The sequence below is a fragment of the Camarhynchus parvulus genome, chromosome 8 (assembly GCF_901933205.1).
Source record: "Camarhynchus parvulus chromosome 8, STF_HiC, whole genome shotgun sequence".
Lineage (NCBI taxonomy): Eukaryota > Metazoa > Chordata > Aves > Passeriformes > Thraupidae > Camarhynchus > Camarhynchus parvulus.
The window spans coordinates 10,067,590-10,085,153 of record NC_044578.1 but is presented as its reverse complement, the minus strand read 5'-3'; the positions used below and the strand labels follow the sequence as shown (position 1 = coordinate 10,085,153).

The window sequence follows — 17,564 nt, the reverse complement described above, 5'->3', positions numbered from 1 at the left end:
ACCTGAGAGGGACAGCAGCATGCCTGTGACCCCCTGGGATGCAGTCATGTAAAGGCAGATGTGGGGACACTGCTGTTGCAGGACAGTAGGACATTAAAAGACACCTTCCACCAAAGTCCAGTGTGGAGCAGGGCAGATAATCTGTGCCCTTAACTGAGATGTTTATGTTCATTAACAGGAAACTCTTCCCCTCCTCACAGGTAAGGGAAGACATGCCACCATTTAGCCTCGTCTGGGACATATTGCAGAGACATCAAGGCACCAAAAGAATCTACAGGAAATCAAAATGTCACTTGGTGTTTTACGTTGCTACTTTCTACAGAAAAAGCTCTGTAGAAAGTTAATGATCTTGCAGGGCTTCTCACCTAACACATCTCACTGTGTCAGAGGGTGCATCACGGTGCTTGGGAAGTGCTGTCTGTTACAGGGGCAGGGGAACAAATGCCAGCAAAGATGTTCTACCTGCCCAGCACAGTATTGGACAGGGCTTGGGCAGTGCAAGGGTTGTTCCAGTACTGTGTGAGGGGGATATTTTGCGATGCTCAGCCACAGACAACTGAAAAGACTGGACAAATAGCCAGGAGTGTGATGGGTACAAGGCAGTGTAAGGGTCATTACAGCACAGATCAGTTCAGGTCTGCACACTCCTGTTTTGGGACTGGCTGATCACTAAAACAGAGCAGACATAATACAAATATAATACAAACCATCAGCCTCTCCCGGTGCTCCCACTACAAACGTTGAGAGTGATATGAAAATATATTTGAAAGGTTTCTCATCTATCACTGGGACAGAAATTGGGCCAGGTGTTGGGCTGAGAATCACAGCTGGCATGGGTGGAAGTGAGGAAGGGAAGGACAGCAAATCTTGCCAAGGGAGACAGTCCCCACCTCTACTCCTAAAACCAGAAGCCAGAGGAAGAGGGTAGAGCCGCTGCTGTGCCAAAGGGCAGCTCTGAGATGATGGCAATGCCGTCCTGCTGGGGATCAGCCAGATCTGAGGCTTGAGACAGACTTGCCCTGGTTTGCAGCTGGGCCTCCCAGGCACTGCAGCAGAGCAAACAATCCAGAAATCCCTCTTAAATCTTCAGTCTAACCCTGGTGCTGCAAACAACTGCTTCCAGCCAGAAGAGAGGGACTCGGGCATACCTTCCACACATCCCCAGGGAGCAAGCACTGCCACTGCCTGCCTGGGGGCTGGGAGAAGCACATGGAAGCACACTGACTTTTCTCAGGCAGTTGAAGTCCCTGCAGCCATAACACTTCCTCCAAAGGCTGCTCTCTGGGGACCTCGAGCCCTCAGCCAAGGACAAGGTGTGACAAACCCATCACACCCCTGTCAGGCAGTCAGGGGTCAGATGGGCACGACCAACTTTTGGCAGGGTAGGATGGAGGGGTGAGTGCAGTCAACACAAACACTCAATCATCCTTCCTTTCTTTCTTCTGTGCCTCCTTTGTTAACTGCAGGAAACAGCTGAAAGACCTTGAGTTTCCCATTGTAGCATGTATGGGAACAGAGCTGCAGTGATCAGAACATACCCCCTGCTGCTCCAGGGGAAAAAGGGAGAGCAGAATCCTTTCTAAAAAGGGTTTACGATTAGAAGAGTGTTCTGTCACTCTGGCGCGCAGTAATCCACTGCGCCACCAAGTCCCTTCAGAGAGATGTCGAAAACTTAAATGACTGAAAGCAAAAGAGCCCCGGCTCAGGTTCCCAGGCAGCCAGACATCCTAATTATCTTTAGATCCACTCCCACATGGAGGGGAGAGAGCACACAAGAGTAAAAAAAAAAAAAAAAAAAAAGGGAAAGAAAAGAAAAGGAAAAAAGAAAAAAAAAGACTGTCACATTGCTTTTTTCTTTTTTTAAAAGCTTGTCTCTGCTCACTGCTTTTCCAGCTGTGACACCTCTCACGGTAGTTAATTAGAATCATGTCACCGCGTTAATGTGCTCTGACTGGACTCTGACAGTTGCTCGTCCTCTAACCGGCTGCCCCGGCCAGCCCTCCCTCCCCGCCGCTCCTCAGGGATGTGGGGCCCGGTGCTTGCAGCAGGACCCCTCACCCCGCCAGCCTCGCTGTCCCTGTGCCCATGGCCCCACAAGTGGCTGTGCTGGTCCCTGCTCCCTGCCTGGTGCCGGGACACGCCGCCTGGCTGCGACACCCGGCACGCAGCCGCTCCACCTGTTCTGGATCTGCTTGACCTTTATGAGCGCTAATTTAAAATGACACTGCTCATTTGGTGACATTTCTGTTGATTTTTACTTAAGTCTCTTTTAATTATTTAATTCAGAGTCCTTCCCCTTCTGCCTTGAGCAGGGGCCACTGTGTGCAGGGCAGTGCCCCATTCCACAAGAGTGAGCCCCGTTCTCAGCTCTCCCTCTCAGGATCCCTCAGCAGAAGGATGGTGCTGTGCAAGTGTCACCTCTGCTGAGAAGTGAAGAGTTCAAAAAGAATGGGGCATGCCTGCTCTAGGGCAGCACAAGGTTCTCTGGGGCTTGTCCCACACCCTGGTGGGACTGGCTCTGCCACATGGGGCAGGATGAAAAATAGTCAAAAACATGAAAGGAAGTTTCACAAAATTCTGTCCACCTCCTTGTTCCCCCTGCCCTGATGCAGGGGAGGCAGGTGGGTACCGAGGATGACTGAGGATACCACAGATGCCGGGAGAGGCAGGAAAGACAGGAAAGGAAAACGGGGAACAGTGAGAGCAGGTGGAAATAAGGCCAGCAAGCTGCCAGGACCACACACCTCCAACACTTTGCAGGGTGAGGCACAGCCTCATCATCCCCGCCAAGCTCCAGAGGGGAGAGCTGGCGCTGACAGCCCCAGGCCCCGTTAGGGCGGGTGGCCCATCACCTGGCACCGCACTTGGCAAGCACAGCCCTCGCTGCCCTCTCCTGCAGCGTCGGCACGGGGAGCAGTCCAGCACAGCGAGACAGAGCTGCAGAGAGGGATGGCTGCATGGGCAGGAGGCACCCTGGCAGGCGCTGCCCCGGCTCCCCACGGCTGTGGCAGCTCGAGGTAGTTAATTAGAATCGTGTCACTAAGTAAATGCGCTCTGACTGGACTCTGACAGACGCTCACCTATGACATTGGGGGCCAGGAGACAATCCACATCAAACTACTGCAGTGTGACCCTTTTAACACAAAGAGTAAACTCACTGCACATCGAGTTGAAGCTCATTAAAACTGTCTACTCTGCGAGCATCCCATTAACCTCACTGTTAAAAACACGCAATTCCTCTTCTTCTTTCCGAGGCCTAATTAATGCTCTGGATCAGGAACAATATCACACCCTAACCTTCCGAGATTTCCAATCAGTAAATGAAAAGAGAGAGATGGAGCCAGGGAGGCATGGTGCCTTGCTGGGTGGCTCACTGCATGGGCTGCTGACCTGCCCAGGCAGGTGGGGCTGCTCTGTTTGGCATGGGCAGAGATCCCCCCACAGAGGGAGCATGGCACTGCCCCGGCAAGGGAACTGTGGAGCAGGGAAGGTGGTGAAGCCATCTGTGCAGAGGCTCAGAGCTCACAGGATTATGACAGCTGGTGTAAAACAGCCCAGTGAGGGCACCATGTCAAGATGGGTGCTACTATGGGACCAGATCTCCTGGTCACCTGGATGGTACTGGGAGGGTTCATTAGCAAGAGACACAGCAGCCTAGTTACTGTCTTTCCCCTAAAAAGAAAAACAGAAACCAAACAAACCCTAAACCAGACATTTACATCTAAATCTAAAATCACAAAAATGTATGTGCGAAATCCTAAACTTTAAAGATTCAATTACATTCAATTAGATTCAAAAAAGATCAGTAGCAAGGAGTAATGTCATGTTTTAAAGACAGTCAATGCACTGGAGAGGGAAGCAGAGCTGACAAACAAGAATAAAACTTTCCCAGTAGGAGCTGCTACTTTTGCAGTTTCGGAAATTTTTGGCTGGTTTTGGTGTATTTTCAGTTCAAGAACTGGCTAGTTCAGAGCTGAGAAACAACAAAGGATTGAAAATAAAAAAGGCTTGTCTCTTATCTTTCCATAATAAGTGAAGACAAACAAACCAACCAACCAACTAAGGTGAGAGAGGATGAGATGTACTCATTCTAATACCTTGAAAGGCTGGTTTCCAGAAACACTCTTCCAGCCCACTGGTTTCATGTACCAGGGCTTTTTTTACCTAAAAAGTATTCTGAAATTTACATTTCCTTCCGTAGTGATTATTTGCAAGGGAAAGAGGATTTTCCTAATAAAATCAATTCTAACTACCATTGAGGTACTTTAGCACGGCATTACAGTTTTCATCTAAAAGAGCAATCATGAGTAATAATTTAATCACCAGCTCTTCAAGAACAAACAGTAATTCACCGTTTTTCTAACGTTAAAAATATTTAAAAACTAAGACTGAAGGCATATTATGTTACATAATCAATCAAAATAAATGTAGCAAAAATAGAGTATTGGATGAGTAAAAGAATAACCAGATTTAACAACTGGGCAGTAGTAAGGAAAGCTGCACTTGGTTTGATAGGTGCTGTTCAGTAAAATTTGACCTTTTTTTCAGGGAAACACATTAAAAAAAAAAAAACAAAACCAGAAGAAAATTAATTTCTGAATGTAGGTGATCTGCTATCTGATTTAAATCACAACTAAAACCTGAGATTTTAATCCTTCTGATTTGTATGAGTCTCTGATTCCCAGCAGAGAGACCCCAACACAGGTACCAGTGGTGTGAGCCTGTGAATGCTGATCTTTGCCTGCCAAGACTCCCATTAAAAGCTGCAGCTTGTTTTTGGCAAGCACCGCCTCAAACACATGTGTTAAGAATGGCAATGTCCCCATATATGTAAGACTGAGTAACTTCTTGGCAAGACTCAACCTCATTTTGCTGAGGGCCAAGAAAACAGCAGACAAAGAGAAGTTCCTCACCCCAGGATTCTACAGCCCACTCTGGAGCTGACACATATCTAACCTGCGTTAGAGAAGAGATGGAAATTGCATAAAAATATCCTCTCTAGTCTCCAGGGACACATTCACCCCAGAAGGAATCCTTAGAGCTGAAACATCAACCTGGGAAAGGGCATGAAAGAATAGGCTTCATACCCTTTTTACTCCTTTCTGATCTCCCAAGGAATCCCTGCATCCTCACCCTCTGGAGCAGGACTTTTCTATCTCCTAATCCTGAAATATTTAAATTTTCCCCCTTCCTTTGCCTTTTCCCTCTCAAGAACACAATGGCACCACACCTGCACCCATCCCACCCCAAGGCAGCTGTATTTGCAGTGTATGCAGATACATTTTGGTGTATTTGGGAACAAAAATCACTCTTCTAGCCCCTCAATAAGCTTTGCAGCTCACTTGCTCAGGAATAGAAACCAGACAAAAGCTAGAACATGAGCTCTGTGCAGCAGCTTGCTGTATGTGCAGCTGTGTGTTCCAGGTGATGGAGGGAGACTCCAGCACGAGCCCATCCTGCCTGTATCCACTGGATGCCAAAGGTGGTTCCCATCCAGAATCTGGCCTTGGCCCTGCAGGGTGTCAAGCACCCTGAACTCTGCAGATATTGAACAAGATGAAGGAAAGAAGATGAAGCATAGAGCAGGACTGGTCCCAGAGCATGTCAAGTGCAGGGATTTGGAACAGATACCTGCTGAGACAGTGAAACAGAGACTGATTTGAAAACAAAGCAATACAGAATCCATCAGGCAAGACGGCAAAATTCCTTGCAAATTGTTTGCAAAAACAAGTGGCTATCCACTGCAATTTTTCTGTCAGATTTGAAGGGAAACATCCGTGTTGTGCATTCCTGCATAAGCGTGCTGAGGCTCCCCAGACTGCTGGGAAAGGAGTTGCACAGACACTCTTACACTTCATGCTACCTGTGAAACTGGTGAGGCTGGCTATCAAATCTCCTTGCTGCTCCCTTCTCAGTCCTCTTTGGCTTGCAGATTTTTGGCCATCAGTGACCCATGAGGGCCATGAAAATCAGAGGCTGACCCCCCTTAGATGACCCAGGAAGCCTCCTCTCAGCTCCCTAACATTCCCTCAACACTGCTGCACTCCAGGGTTGAGCACAAAGAGAAGGGAGGCTCTAGATGGCATGGGACCATCCCCAGATCCACAGCCAGCTCCGTGTTTCACTGTGGGCAGTGAGAGGCTGACAGCCCTTTATTCAGCTGAGAGGTAGGGCTGTGTTGGGATCAAGGCTCCTTACAGTCAGAGAGAGAAAGGAAGGGCAGCCCTGAGCAGGGAAAGGGATGGATGGCACCTCCCAACCCTGATGCATGGGCAGTCAAAAGCATGAAGAATAGAGAGGTAAGGGAAAGGCAGGTTCATTGGGATGGAGCGCTGCCAGAAGGGAGCTTGGGTGCTGGGCCTCGCTGCCTCACCCTGTACTGGCAGAACTCCTCCACTGAGGGAGTTTGGCAAAACTCTCCTAAAGGACTGGAATGAGGAGGGACATGAACACCAAATCCCAGAACTCTGTCAGGCAGAGGATTCACACCTGTGCAAGACAACAGTGCTGAGATAAAGGAGCAGAAACCAAGAGCAGACAGATGATACTCCAGAGAATGGGGACACTTTGTTGGAGTAAGGGATGACAGCAACAAGAGAGCTCATCACACAAATAAAATGAGGAACGATGAAGCAGAAACCAACTCTGCATCTACTCAGAAACCTCAGAAAAAGCCCAAGTCCCCAGAGCATGACATGCACACACAACTCCTGCAATTCCTGCTCCCTCCTCATGAGCCTCCCAACATGGCACACAATCCAGTCAAATCTGCTCCCAGGCAGGGAAGCAAATTTTAATGCTACCTCTGTCAATAATGCAACCAGATCCATAGTTCAAAAGGACCCTGCTAATTAAAAGCTGGTGAGCTTTAAATAATTCATCTCCTTAACTTGGATTGATTGGAGAGTTTAATGGTTAGAGTCTTGAAACAATATTAAACAGCCTCTTCAAGGCCTAGGTAGCCAGTGACTTTTCCAAGTAAATCTTACCTCCTTGCAAACTTTAATGCTCAAAAGTCACTGTGGATGAAGGGCTGGGAGGCAGAGAAAATACCTGATCACTGATCTCCAAGAGGTGATCTACTGCTCCACAGAGAAACAAGACAGACAAGAGCGATGCAGCCCTGAGTCACAGCCCTGAGTGAGCCCAGTAAATCTGAGCTCCTGCCTGTACCACAGCCTGCTGCTGTACCAGCTCTGCATCCCCAGTGTTAAGCAGCAGGCAGATATACGGCCTCAGTGTCCTGGGCCAGGTCTCCCTCATATCACTTTGATCCCCGGTGCAGAGGAGTTGGGGGATACATGGAGTTCTGCCACTGTTTATCTCAGAGCACTGTTGATCACTTTATCTTAGAGCACACTGCAGGACCACAAAGCTCATCATATGTGTTAACAAACAGGATGATGATTCAGTTCTCCAGCTGGGATAATGCATCTTCACTCTGCAGTGTTTCTCCAGTCAGTTCCCAAGCCAGGCAGCACAGCCTCCTTTCCAAGCACTGCAGCATGCAGAGCAACTGGAGGACTGGTCCAACAGGGAGAGCATCCCACCCAGCTGGGGACCCTTGTGCTGTGCTCCAGGCACCCAGTGCTGACCACATCCAACCCTAACCCAAGCACTGCTAGTGCAGTCTAGGAGAGAAGCAGCTCCCCAGCCAGAGGGACAGGCAGGTATGTCGGGCACACCAGCATGTGCAAGGGACAGAGAAGTCATCCATGTACCCATTCTGCCCTGACACATCTTCGTCCCTTCCACCAGCTGCGGTCTCTTCAGCCCTTTAGCTTGTTCTCAGCACCCCAGACTGGACAATGTCTTAGAGCTGAGGCACATCCCACACACGGAGCAGCAGCTGTGGAGATGGAAATGGCACGGGGCAGCATCACTCACCTATCCCGCTGTGAGGCCTCCCTATGTGCTGTAGGTTCAGTCCTTTGTTCATGTCTAAGAGCCCGTTCTTTGGCCAACTCCCCATGGCAAAGCTGTACGCCTGGAAGAGAGAAGCAGAGGGTCAGACACAGCCCATGTGCAGGCACGATCTGTACTTGCCCAGGTCTGACTGCTCCTGGGGCTGGAGTGGGTCTGTGTTCAGGGGCTGGTGTGTGTCTGTGCTCACCGTGTTCAGTGTGGACCTGCACATCACCCTCGCAGCTGCTCTTCTGGAATTGCCCACACAAAGTGCTCTCGCCCTGCCCTGTCCCACCTGATTCTCCTTAGAGGTGTTCAGAGCCTTTGGTGGTGTCCTGTACACATGAAAACCCTTGTGATGGAGGGATTTGCATCACTCAAGGCCACCTTTGCCATGCTGTGGGGGGCAAGCCAGGAGCTATAAGCTCATCCCCTATGTCCCTTAGTTGCTCCAAAAACATCCACCCACTCTGGCCTTAATAGGGTCACCAACAGGGGTCAGGGGGTTTGGAAAGGTGTGCTCATTCCCAGGCTGGCCTGGCCAGCAGGCTCCTTCTCTTCTGGCAGGCACAGCCCTCCCAGCTCCCTCTCCTTTCCACCCCCAAGCCCCAGTTGCCTCAGTTCCCTCCATCACTGGAACAAATCCTACTGGGAGCCAGCACTGCTCACCCCACTGCACAGAGCCTGCAGCCTGGCCGGAGGGAGCCTGCTTCATACCCATGGCATCCCCTGGCAGGGCTTCCAGGAGGATCAAGGCAGCTGGGAGCCCAAGCAGCACAAAAACCCACTGGACAAGGCAAACATAAAAGCAGCCAGGCCTCCATGTCACACGCAGGGCTGTAATTACAGCCTGACAGCCACGTATCTTCTTCATCTTGAGGAATTAAGCTCGGAACGCATTGTGAGCAGTAAGAAGGGTGCGTGGGCTTAGCGTCGCTCATGCTGGCGCTATCTTTGCTGCTGTGAGGGCCATTGTCCCCAGATGAGATCAGGTCAATCCAGCAGCCCCTATCTCCCTCTTGCAGCGGGGGATCATCGCTAACCGCAGCCACAGTGTGGCAGGCATTGCCGACACCCTCCGCAGGCTGCAAATGCCAGGAAGGTGCTCTCTGCAGCAGGAATGGGGATGAACTGGGTGACCAGAGCTGAGAGAGGCGTCCCCCACCAGCCCACCAGCCACCTGCCTGCTGCTGGGACCTCCTGCCAGCCCCTCTTTCCTGCTACGTGCTGCTCTGTTGAGAGTGGGCAGGTCCAGCCCCTGTGCAGCCCCTTCTGTTGGCAGCCCCCCAGGAGCCACGAGGCTTGGGGGAGTTAATTTATTAGTGGCCCATGTAGCCATTCATGCTGCTTTGTTACTCCTGCCTTAGCAAAACAGAGGGCTCCACAGATAATTAATAGACAGCATTGCTAATCCTGTTGGGAGATGATTAGCAATTAAAACTCCTAATTAAGTCTATGCATAATTCACTGAAATTACACTTTGTGTACACAACGGGGAGATTTCCTTCGCCTTTGACAAACACGCTCTGGTATGTTCCCTGCCACGATCAGGATGCAGGCCAGCCAGCCACGGGGTGGGGGGAGCCAGAGGTTGGGGTGCAGGATGGGACCCTGCCACCCAGCTTCCGGGTGGCTGAAGTGGTTCCATGTGTTGTTCCCTCTCCTGGGCACCATCCCACAGAGAAAATGCAGGCAGAGCATAGGAAGGCTCCCATGCTCAGCTCCAGAGGATCGACCGCAGTGGGGGCCATCCCTGGGGAAGTGGTATCCCAGGATGGGAAAGGACCAGGGTGTCCCTGCCCAGGGAGCTGCCATATTGCAGGCTGCCTTCCCAGCCCAGACATCCCTTGGACTCTGGCCAGAAGCAACTGAGGTAGCCCAGAGGGATGCTGGCAGGATCCCGGGAAAGCCACGGGGACAGCTTTGGAAAGCTCCTGGCAGCTGGGTGCTACTGGCAGGCTCAGCCTGCCTCCCCTGGCTCTGCAGCATCAGCAGCAGCTGCAGGGAGCTGGCAGCACGTGCCCCAGCCCCCGGATCAGCACCGGGCCCATCTCTGCATCGCCTTCTGCTTTCCTGATCAAGGTCATTCGGTACAGCTGCAATACCTGAGCAAACTACCTAAGCAGCTGGGGTGGAAGTTGGCCTGACCACTGAAGGTCAAGTGTGCACTTATGCATATTCAAAGCTGCCTGCAGGATCGATCGGGTTTTAATTGTTTTTCCTGGGGTTTTGGAAGGAAGTGCCAGGGGCATTGATCAGTCCCAGACAAGGCTGCTCACACTCAGGGGCTGGCAGGGACCATCACTGCTGCAGGCACAGGGAAGTGCAAGCAGCGATGATGAAGGGATGAAGGCAGGGGAGAGGTCAGCCACCGCTGGCCGAGAGGAGGAGCCACTGCTGGGCAGCACTGGAAAATAAAGTTTTTTAATTAAAAGTGGCAATTCTGAGCCGCCTGCTGGCAGCAGCCACACAATCAAGAGCAAGGAGCTTTGCTGTTTAATATTTAAAGACAACGTTTAATCTTTAAACAGGAAAGTTCTTCCTCTGACTGTTAAAGCGAGGCAGAAAGTGTCGGTGGCTCCCCAACACCAGGGGTACCCAGCCTGCAGGGGTGGCTGTGGCCACTGGCTCACTGGAGCTGATGGGACACTGGTGTCACCCACTTTCCTGCCATCTCTGTGACCACACAGCCACCAGCAGTGGCACAGACCCCCGTCCCTTCAGTGCTTATTCCTGTGGCGAATTGTGAGAAAGTCGGAGATGCCCCTGGTTTGCTTGCAAGCCAAAGGATTTTTAAAAAAGCCATGAAACCCTTTCTGTGAGGAGATTGCACTACTTTGTACCTCCCTCTGGTTCAGTCTTAGTGTTGCAGAGACTGGGTGGCTCCCTTTTAGGTCAGACACTGAAGCAGGGCCAAGATCCTGTGTTTTTTTATTTTTATCTGCATTTCAATTGATAAAAATGCAGGCATCTTTTAAAAAAGCTATTTTTAAATGGTTCTGACCAAAATTCCAATTTAGAGAGAAACTCAGTGTTTCTGATCTGCTTAAAAACCACTCGAACAATGTTTACAGAATAATTTTCAAGCAGCCTGAATACAATTATTTTCATTCATACCGTCTCCTAGAAAGGTTTTCCTTTTTTCCTGATTTTGTTTGTAATCCTATGAAAGCTGCATTTACCTCCCTGCCAATGCTGCTCTGAAGTCAGATGATTATTAATTATATTTATTTACTTATGCAATCCCATAGGCATACACAGCAGTTCACAGACAAATACCGCCCTGGGTCCCTGATGGAGGGATCTCGAATCAAAGGTAAGCAGATATTCCTGTGATAAATGTGAGCTAATAGCAGCAGGAGATTAGGAACATACTGTGTTTCCATGCATAGAGCAAGCACCACGGATAATCCACACCTTGTTAAACAAGTGCTGGTGTGGGGAGCTAGGTCATTAGGTAACCTGCAGCCCACATATCCTGCACAAAATCCAAAAACCAGATGTGGGGATACAACATGGGGCATGGAGATGATGCACACACAGAATCACAGAATCTGAGGCTGGCTTTATAACAGAGCAAAAAAAAGGTCTGAAACCAACCTCCTGTTGTACCAGGTCACAAACCTTCCCAGTAGCTATGACACATCTGCCTCAGATGGCAAAGAGGTTGAAACAAGAGCTTTGTCTCCTATTTCTGACAGCACTGGGGTGCAAAGATGGTCCCCTGTGCTGGGACAGAGGGTGTGCCAGTGAGGCTGGGCAATCCCATGGTGGTGGTTGCTTGTGCAGTTTGGCACTGAGTTTAGCTCACCTGCCCTTGCTGCAATCCCAGTGCACATCAGCACCCGTCCCCAACAACGCTGGGGCCAGCAAGGCAACAGCACCAACACAGTTGGGTCCTGATGTGCTGCTCTCTGGAGCTTGTTTAGGCTGCACACCATGTATGTAAGCAGCACAGCTGCAGAGAAGATGTTCCGGGGGTCAGAAAATTCCCAGACCTGGAACCTGTCAAGCTGATGTATTGATCTAAGTGGACTGAATAATGCTCCATCATTTATTTATGGGAAGTGCCCAGCACACTTCACAAAAACTGGTGTTCAGCAGTCAAATTAAGGCAAAATTAAACACCCCACAGCATATAAACAGGCCCCTGTTCAGAAGTCAGAATAAGGGAGCCCCACAAATCTTCCCCACATGCAGAGGGAGGAACAGAGCTGGTTCTCACAGAGCTGCTGGAGCTCTGCTAGGGCAAAGCGTTGACGTCTGCAGAGCCAGCCTTGTTCTTTCCACACGTGTCCTGGCTGTGACCTGTTGGCCAGCTCCTGGCCCCTCTGCCCTCCCCTACAGCTGCTGGCATTGCATCGCCCTGGGTGCTTTAGCTGAAGGGCAGGAGGGAAATGGACCTTTGTGCTTTGCAATGGCATGAGCATGTTCACAAACCACAGCTGCAAGAACTGCCACGACTGGCACAGGGTGTCCTGCCCTGACCAGCTGGGAAACTCCGTCATTTTATGTTACATATCCTACCAAGAGGTTTTAAATGCTATGTTTCATCTGCTAATTGTAATTTTAATATTAATACAGACACTTTCAGGAAGGGAGAAAATATTTCCTTTTGGAAAAAATCCTCCCAGAAGCAAAGGGGCTTAAGCAGTCTGAGAAGATGCTGAAGGGTGGGTAGTAAGGAATAAGAAAAGTGGTGGGTTTTGCTGAAAATCTCCATTAAGAATTTCAAAAAGACACATGAAATATACATGGTTTTAAATACAGAGAAAGAAGGTGTGAGAACTCCCAGCTGCCCTTAGCTTCGGCAAGCAGCAGGTACCAGCTGTGCTCCCCCAGGATCAGGCCGGGCACAGCTGCCTACTGATCGAAGGTGAACCCCCTGACATTTCTGCAATGGAGAAAATGTCTTTGGAACAGCAAAATCATCTTCCTCCTCCTGTCATGTCAACTGTGCACTGCATCCACCCAAAATAAGCATTTCCTCTCTAACTGCCCTAATTCCACTGCTGCCACAATGAGGTGTCAAGATTTTATATTAGCGTGTATGCTGGGAAGAAAAAAGAGGTCATGTCTATGACTAAGTGGGCTTTTAAACATGGTTTGAAATGTTTTTAGTGACTGTAAGGTTTTGGGGCTGGGACTGTCTTGCAGGACATTCCTGAACAGCACCCAGGACACTGGAGGTTCCAGAGTGTTCCCATTTTAATTGCATGCCAGTCCAGGAATGGGAAGTGGACAATTCTTGCTGGGGTTTCTTGCCATGCAAATTTACCAGCACAACATGAGGCAAATGGAACACCACTGAGGAGCTGACCCCACCACCAAATCATTTAGTTGGAGGCTCCTGAACAAAAGCCAAGCTGACAACAGCAGAACTCCTCTGTCGCAGGGAAGGCAGAGAGGAAAGCTTGCCTGGCAGGATGGAGGCATGGAGCCTGGGATGGCTCCGGCAGCGCTGGAGCCCGCTACCCTCGCTGGCTGTCAGCAGGCAGGAGCTAAGCCCAGGTGTAACGTGTTCCTTTTAAGCAGTTTAGTCAGAAGTGTTGCCACATTCACAGCTTTTCAAGTATTTTTAAATCACTTACAAAAGCAGGATTAAATGATCAGGAATTCCATTTAATAGGACAAATAAAGAAATAACAATCTACTCCATCAGCCCTGTGAAAGGCAGGTTTGATTTAAGAAGAAAATAAATAAAAAAATAAGTATAAAAGAGGGAGACAAAAAAGGAAAGGGAGGTGGAAAAAAAGGATAATGTGTGTTTACTCAAGCAAAGAAAAAAATATTTAAGTGATGTAGGGGAGAAGATTGCAGTAACTAGTGAAGAATAACATCGTCTGCTTTGCTGTCAAATCACACAAGAATTTCAGTAATAGATTCTCATTCTGACACTCAATTCAATTCGAAGGTGATCCTGCTTTATCCCAACACATCAAATATTAAACACTCGTATTAGCCAGGGTGCCGTCGCCTTTCCCGGCTTAGACGCGGCAGGAAGCTTTCCCCCCTACTTTCTCTCACTCGCTATAATATTCTCAATGTTATCTAAACATGCCTTCATACACTGGGGTTCCTTATCAATCCCATTTGGGGAGGGAGGGGGGTGTACTTAAAACGGTATTAGTTTGGGGGGCTTTTATTATTATTATTTCCAAAGCTTTTCAATTTTGTGTGGAAAAAGCTTAGAAAAAAGAGGTGGAGGGAGGGGAGGCAGCGAGAGACGGAGAGGGAGCGCGGGAGCGAGAGAAAGTATAAAAAAGGGAAAAGCAGCCAGCAGCTCTTGTTTGACTGATGCCTTTCAACAAGGGCAGTCTAGCTTGTCAAAGCCCGGGCTCGAGATGAATTGGCATATCTATTCAGCCTGCCTCTGGATGTCATGCAATACAGTTTCATATTCCCAGATAAGGCACGATAAGCAATTGCTGCCCTGACACCAACTCCATCCATCCCTGCCTTTCTGTCCATGCATATTAGAGATCTCTGCTGCACCACTAACAAGAGGCATTTAATTTCTACAAACACAGTGGTGAGAGGGGCCTCCAGACTGACCAGGTACAGCGCCAACACCAGTCATGTTTAATTAGTCTCTCTCAGTGCACTGAGAACACTCATGAGTGGTACAGGGTGCACAAAAACAACTTTTGCCAAATGTAGGACCTGTGAACCTAAGCCTTGAATTAAACATCTGTGCCAATCATTACTGGGCAGGGGTGACAAAAGCATTTTGTCTTTTGCCAAATATATCTGCAGTGCCACTGCAGGACATGGTTTGGCTGGGGTTTGGACATGAGAGGATGCTGGGGAAGAAGTGAGCAGTGCCCTTTCCCAGGGAACATCACTCTCCAGAGCACAAACCCTCCGAGAACTGTGGGGGGAAGGAGAGCAGCTGACACACTGAAAAAGAGGACACCGTGCATGAGGTCTGGCCCCACTTGAGTCAAAGTAAGGGAAAATTGGAAATTCCTGTCAGTGAGAGAATGAGATCTGGACAAAATCCTCTAAGGTGCTGAGGCTTTGCCTGGTACTCTGTCTTCTTCACACAAGGGCTTCCCGCAGATCAGTGCCACACAGCCAGCTTCCCTTGTGTCCTGGATGCAGGGAGCCTTTGGCAAGCCCAGCTGGTGTCCACTTCAGTCCATTTGCAAAGCTGCTTGTTAGAACAGAAACAACTTTATGCCTCACATCAAGGAGTAAATTAAACGAATAAAATTATGAATGGTTTGGTTTTTGAAAGGTGAGCACTGGGCACACAGGAGCTGTCTGGCTCTGTCCACCTTTGGGAAATGCTTTAGGGAGGGTGAGGTGCCACCAGACCATGGGAGGAGGACAGGTCAGTCTTAAGGGAAGATATCAGAGAAGATGTAGAGGATGCAGCATAATTGTATGTGCTTTCTCCTTACTAAAATAAGCAGCCCATGCCATCAGAGCTCTGTACATAGGAGCTCTGCAAAAGGGAAACTGAGGCACACTGTGATCTCTTGCCTTGCCCATTCCCATTCAGACACATCTGAGCAGTCTCATCCTGCTTGTGTCCTGGCAATATCTCAACTCAGCCACAGCTGTACAAATTCGCTACTAAAACTCATCTGAACTTCAGGAGGGGCAGAAGGGACCCTGCAGCCATTGAGAGCCCCCCTCCCAGGTGTGTTTGGATGCTGTGGTCCCATCAGGCAGCAGGAAGGTATCCCTGCTGTTGTGCCCTGGCTTAGGCTGCAATAGAAACACGCTGGTGTGCCTGACTCCAGGGTGTCAAAGTGCCAAGCGCTTTAGGCTTCACATTTCCCTGTGTTTGAACAAGAGCAGTCTTTGCCTTGCTCCCAGGTTACGGATTATCCTGGATAAAATGTTCTCTACTGCTGTGTGCTCTGCGGCTGGCGACACACTGGGTTAATGCCGTGGAGATCTGGGTCAGAGCCCTGGGTTTGGTCACAAGCAAAACAAAACTACAGGTCTGGGTTCCTGGAGGGCTGGGAAATAGAGCTGGGGTGTGCACAAGCCAGTGCTGGCCCAGGAGAGGGGACAAGCAGAGCCATAAACCACCAAGAAAGCAGCCCAAGGATGGGGGCTGCTAGCATGACCAGAGGGTCTGGGAGACACATGCCCAGTGCCTTTCCCAGGCACTGAAGTGGCAGAGCTGACTTCTCATGGTGTCCCTGTGTTCCTGGTGGCACTGCAGGGTGACAGACCCAAGCTGGGCTGTTCTGGTGTGTGCAATTGGCTCCCAGCACTAAGATACACAAGCAGCTCCCGATTAGTGCCTGAAAGGCAGAGACATATGATGACATGGCAGACAGCTTCCAGGGAGTACCTCCATGTGGCTGATTTACCCTTCCAGCCCTGGAAGGACAGGCTCACGTCCTGCAGTGCTATCCCCTGACCACCCCAGCCCCTGTGGGGCCAATTCAAACAGGAAAGCAGCACTAAGCCTTTCCCTACTGCAGCTTTGTGGTCAGCAGAGCGGGAAGCTGGCTATGATACCAAGGAAAACCCACAAGCACACTTCATGGATGATTCACCACAGGCACAGAAGCCTCTCCATACAGACAGGAATGGATTGGTCCAATTCTGGCTGCTCCAGGGGAAACTGGGGGTTCACAGGGAGGGAGAAGATGCCTCTAACTGTGCTGGAAAACAGGAAAATGTTGACAGTGCCCCATAATCATAGCACAGACCCAGCATCGGCTCCCGTATACATGAACACAGAAATTAGCATGATGGCCCCAGCAGATACACCTTGCTGCAGAACTGAGATGTCAGGGCAGCTGCAAGGTGGATACATCTCACTCACCTTGGATTTAACTGGAGATGAACAACCACCAAAGAGAGCTGCAGTTTTGCCATATTACAACAGTGTGGGTAACAGTATCCATGCATTACTCTTCTCTTTCCAGGGTCAGACCGTGGCTGTGATGCTCAAACCTCCCCACACACCCCTTTAACCCCAAGCCTTTCCCAAGCAAAGCTGGCACAGGGCTTGCTGCAAAAACCTTCAAGCCATTCAAGAGGGGGTATTTTCCCCCCTCAATTTCTATCTTTACAGACACACACGCTCGCCTCTCCCTCGCTCGCTGTTTAATTTCCGTGTGAGAGGGAAGCAGGTGCCCGTGCTCCCGTGAGCTCTCCCTTCTCTAGGTTTTTTTCCCTTTTTGGATCCTGCCCCATTAGTTTAGTGCCCAGCCATCTGCGACGTCTCCTGTAATGCTGTCCCCCTTGTGTACCAGGGAGCTTTTCCATTAGCGCCTTTAATATTCTGACACCTTAGCACAGGCTGCTATTACATTCAAACACTGATCGCCCTGTGAAATTACATCGCAGGGCTTGCTAAAATGGAATTGTGTATAATCAGGCTCCTCCATGCACTGTCAGTCCCATCACAAATACAACGTAAAGCAGGCTTATGGATGGGCTTAGCAGCTGCTACAAGTGTATTTTTTTTAATAGATGAAGTATCCCTTATTTAAAGCATTTCCTTAAGAAAAAAAAACCCAAAAAACAAACCAACAGTGAAAGACAAATCAACAGCTGCTGCATTATGTTAACCATACCACTGGTCTCTTAAAACATGTTATTTAATAAGGTAGCTATCTGTTTATCTATAACTATATCAAACAGAGAAGGAGGGCGAGATAAAGATAGTTAAACAGACAGCCAAG

General features: G+C 49.5%; 1 protein-coding gene across 2 annotated transcripts in view; it reads right to left on the bottom strand.

Moving 5' to 3' along the window:
- The window catches only part of ERI3 (ERI1 exoribonuclease family member 3), a 129,268-nt gene that overhangs the window by 28,209 nt on the left and 83,495 nt on the right, over window positions 1-17,564 (bottom strand). For both annotated transcript variants that reach the window (XM_030953481.1, XM_030953480.1), the window contains exon 7: window positions 7,888-7,987. In XM_030953481.1, the coding sequence (XP_030809341.1) occupies window positions 7,888-7,987 (100 nt within the window). The remainder of the gene's footprint in view (window positions 1-7,887; window positions 7,988-17,564) is intronic.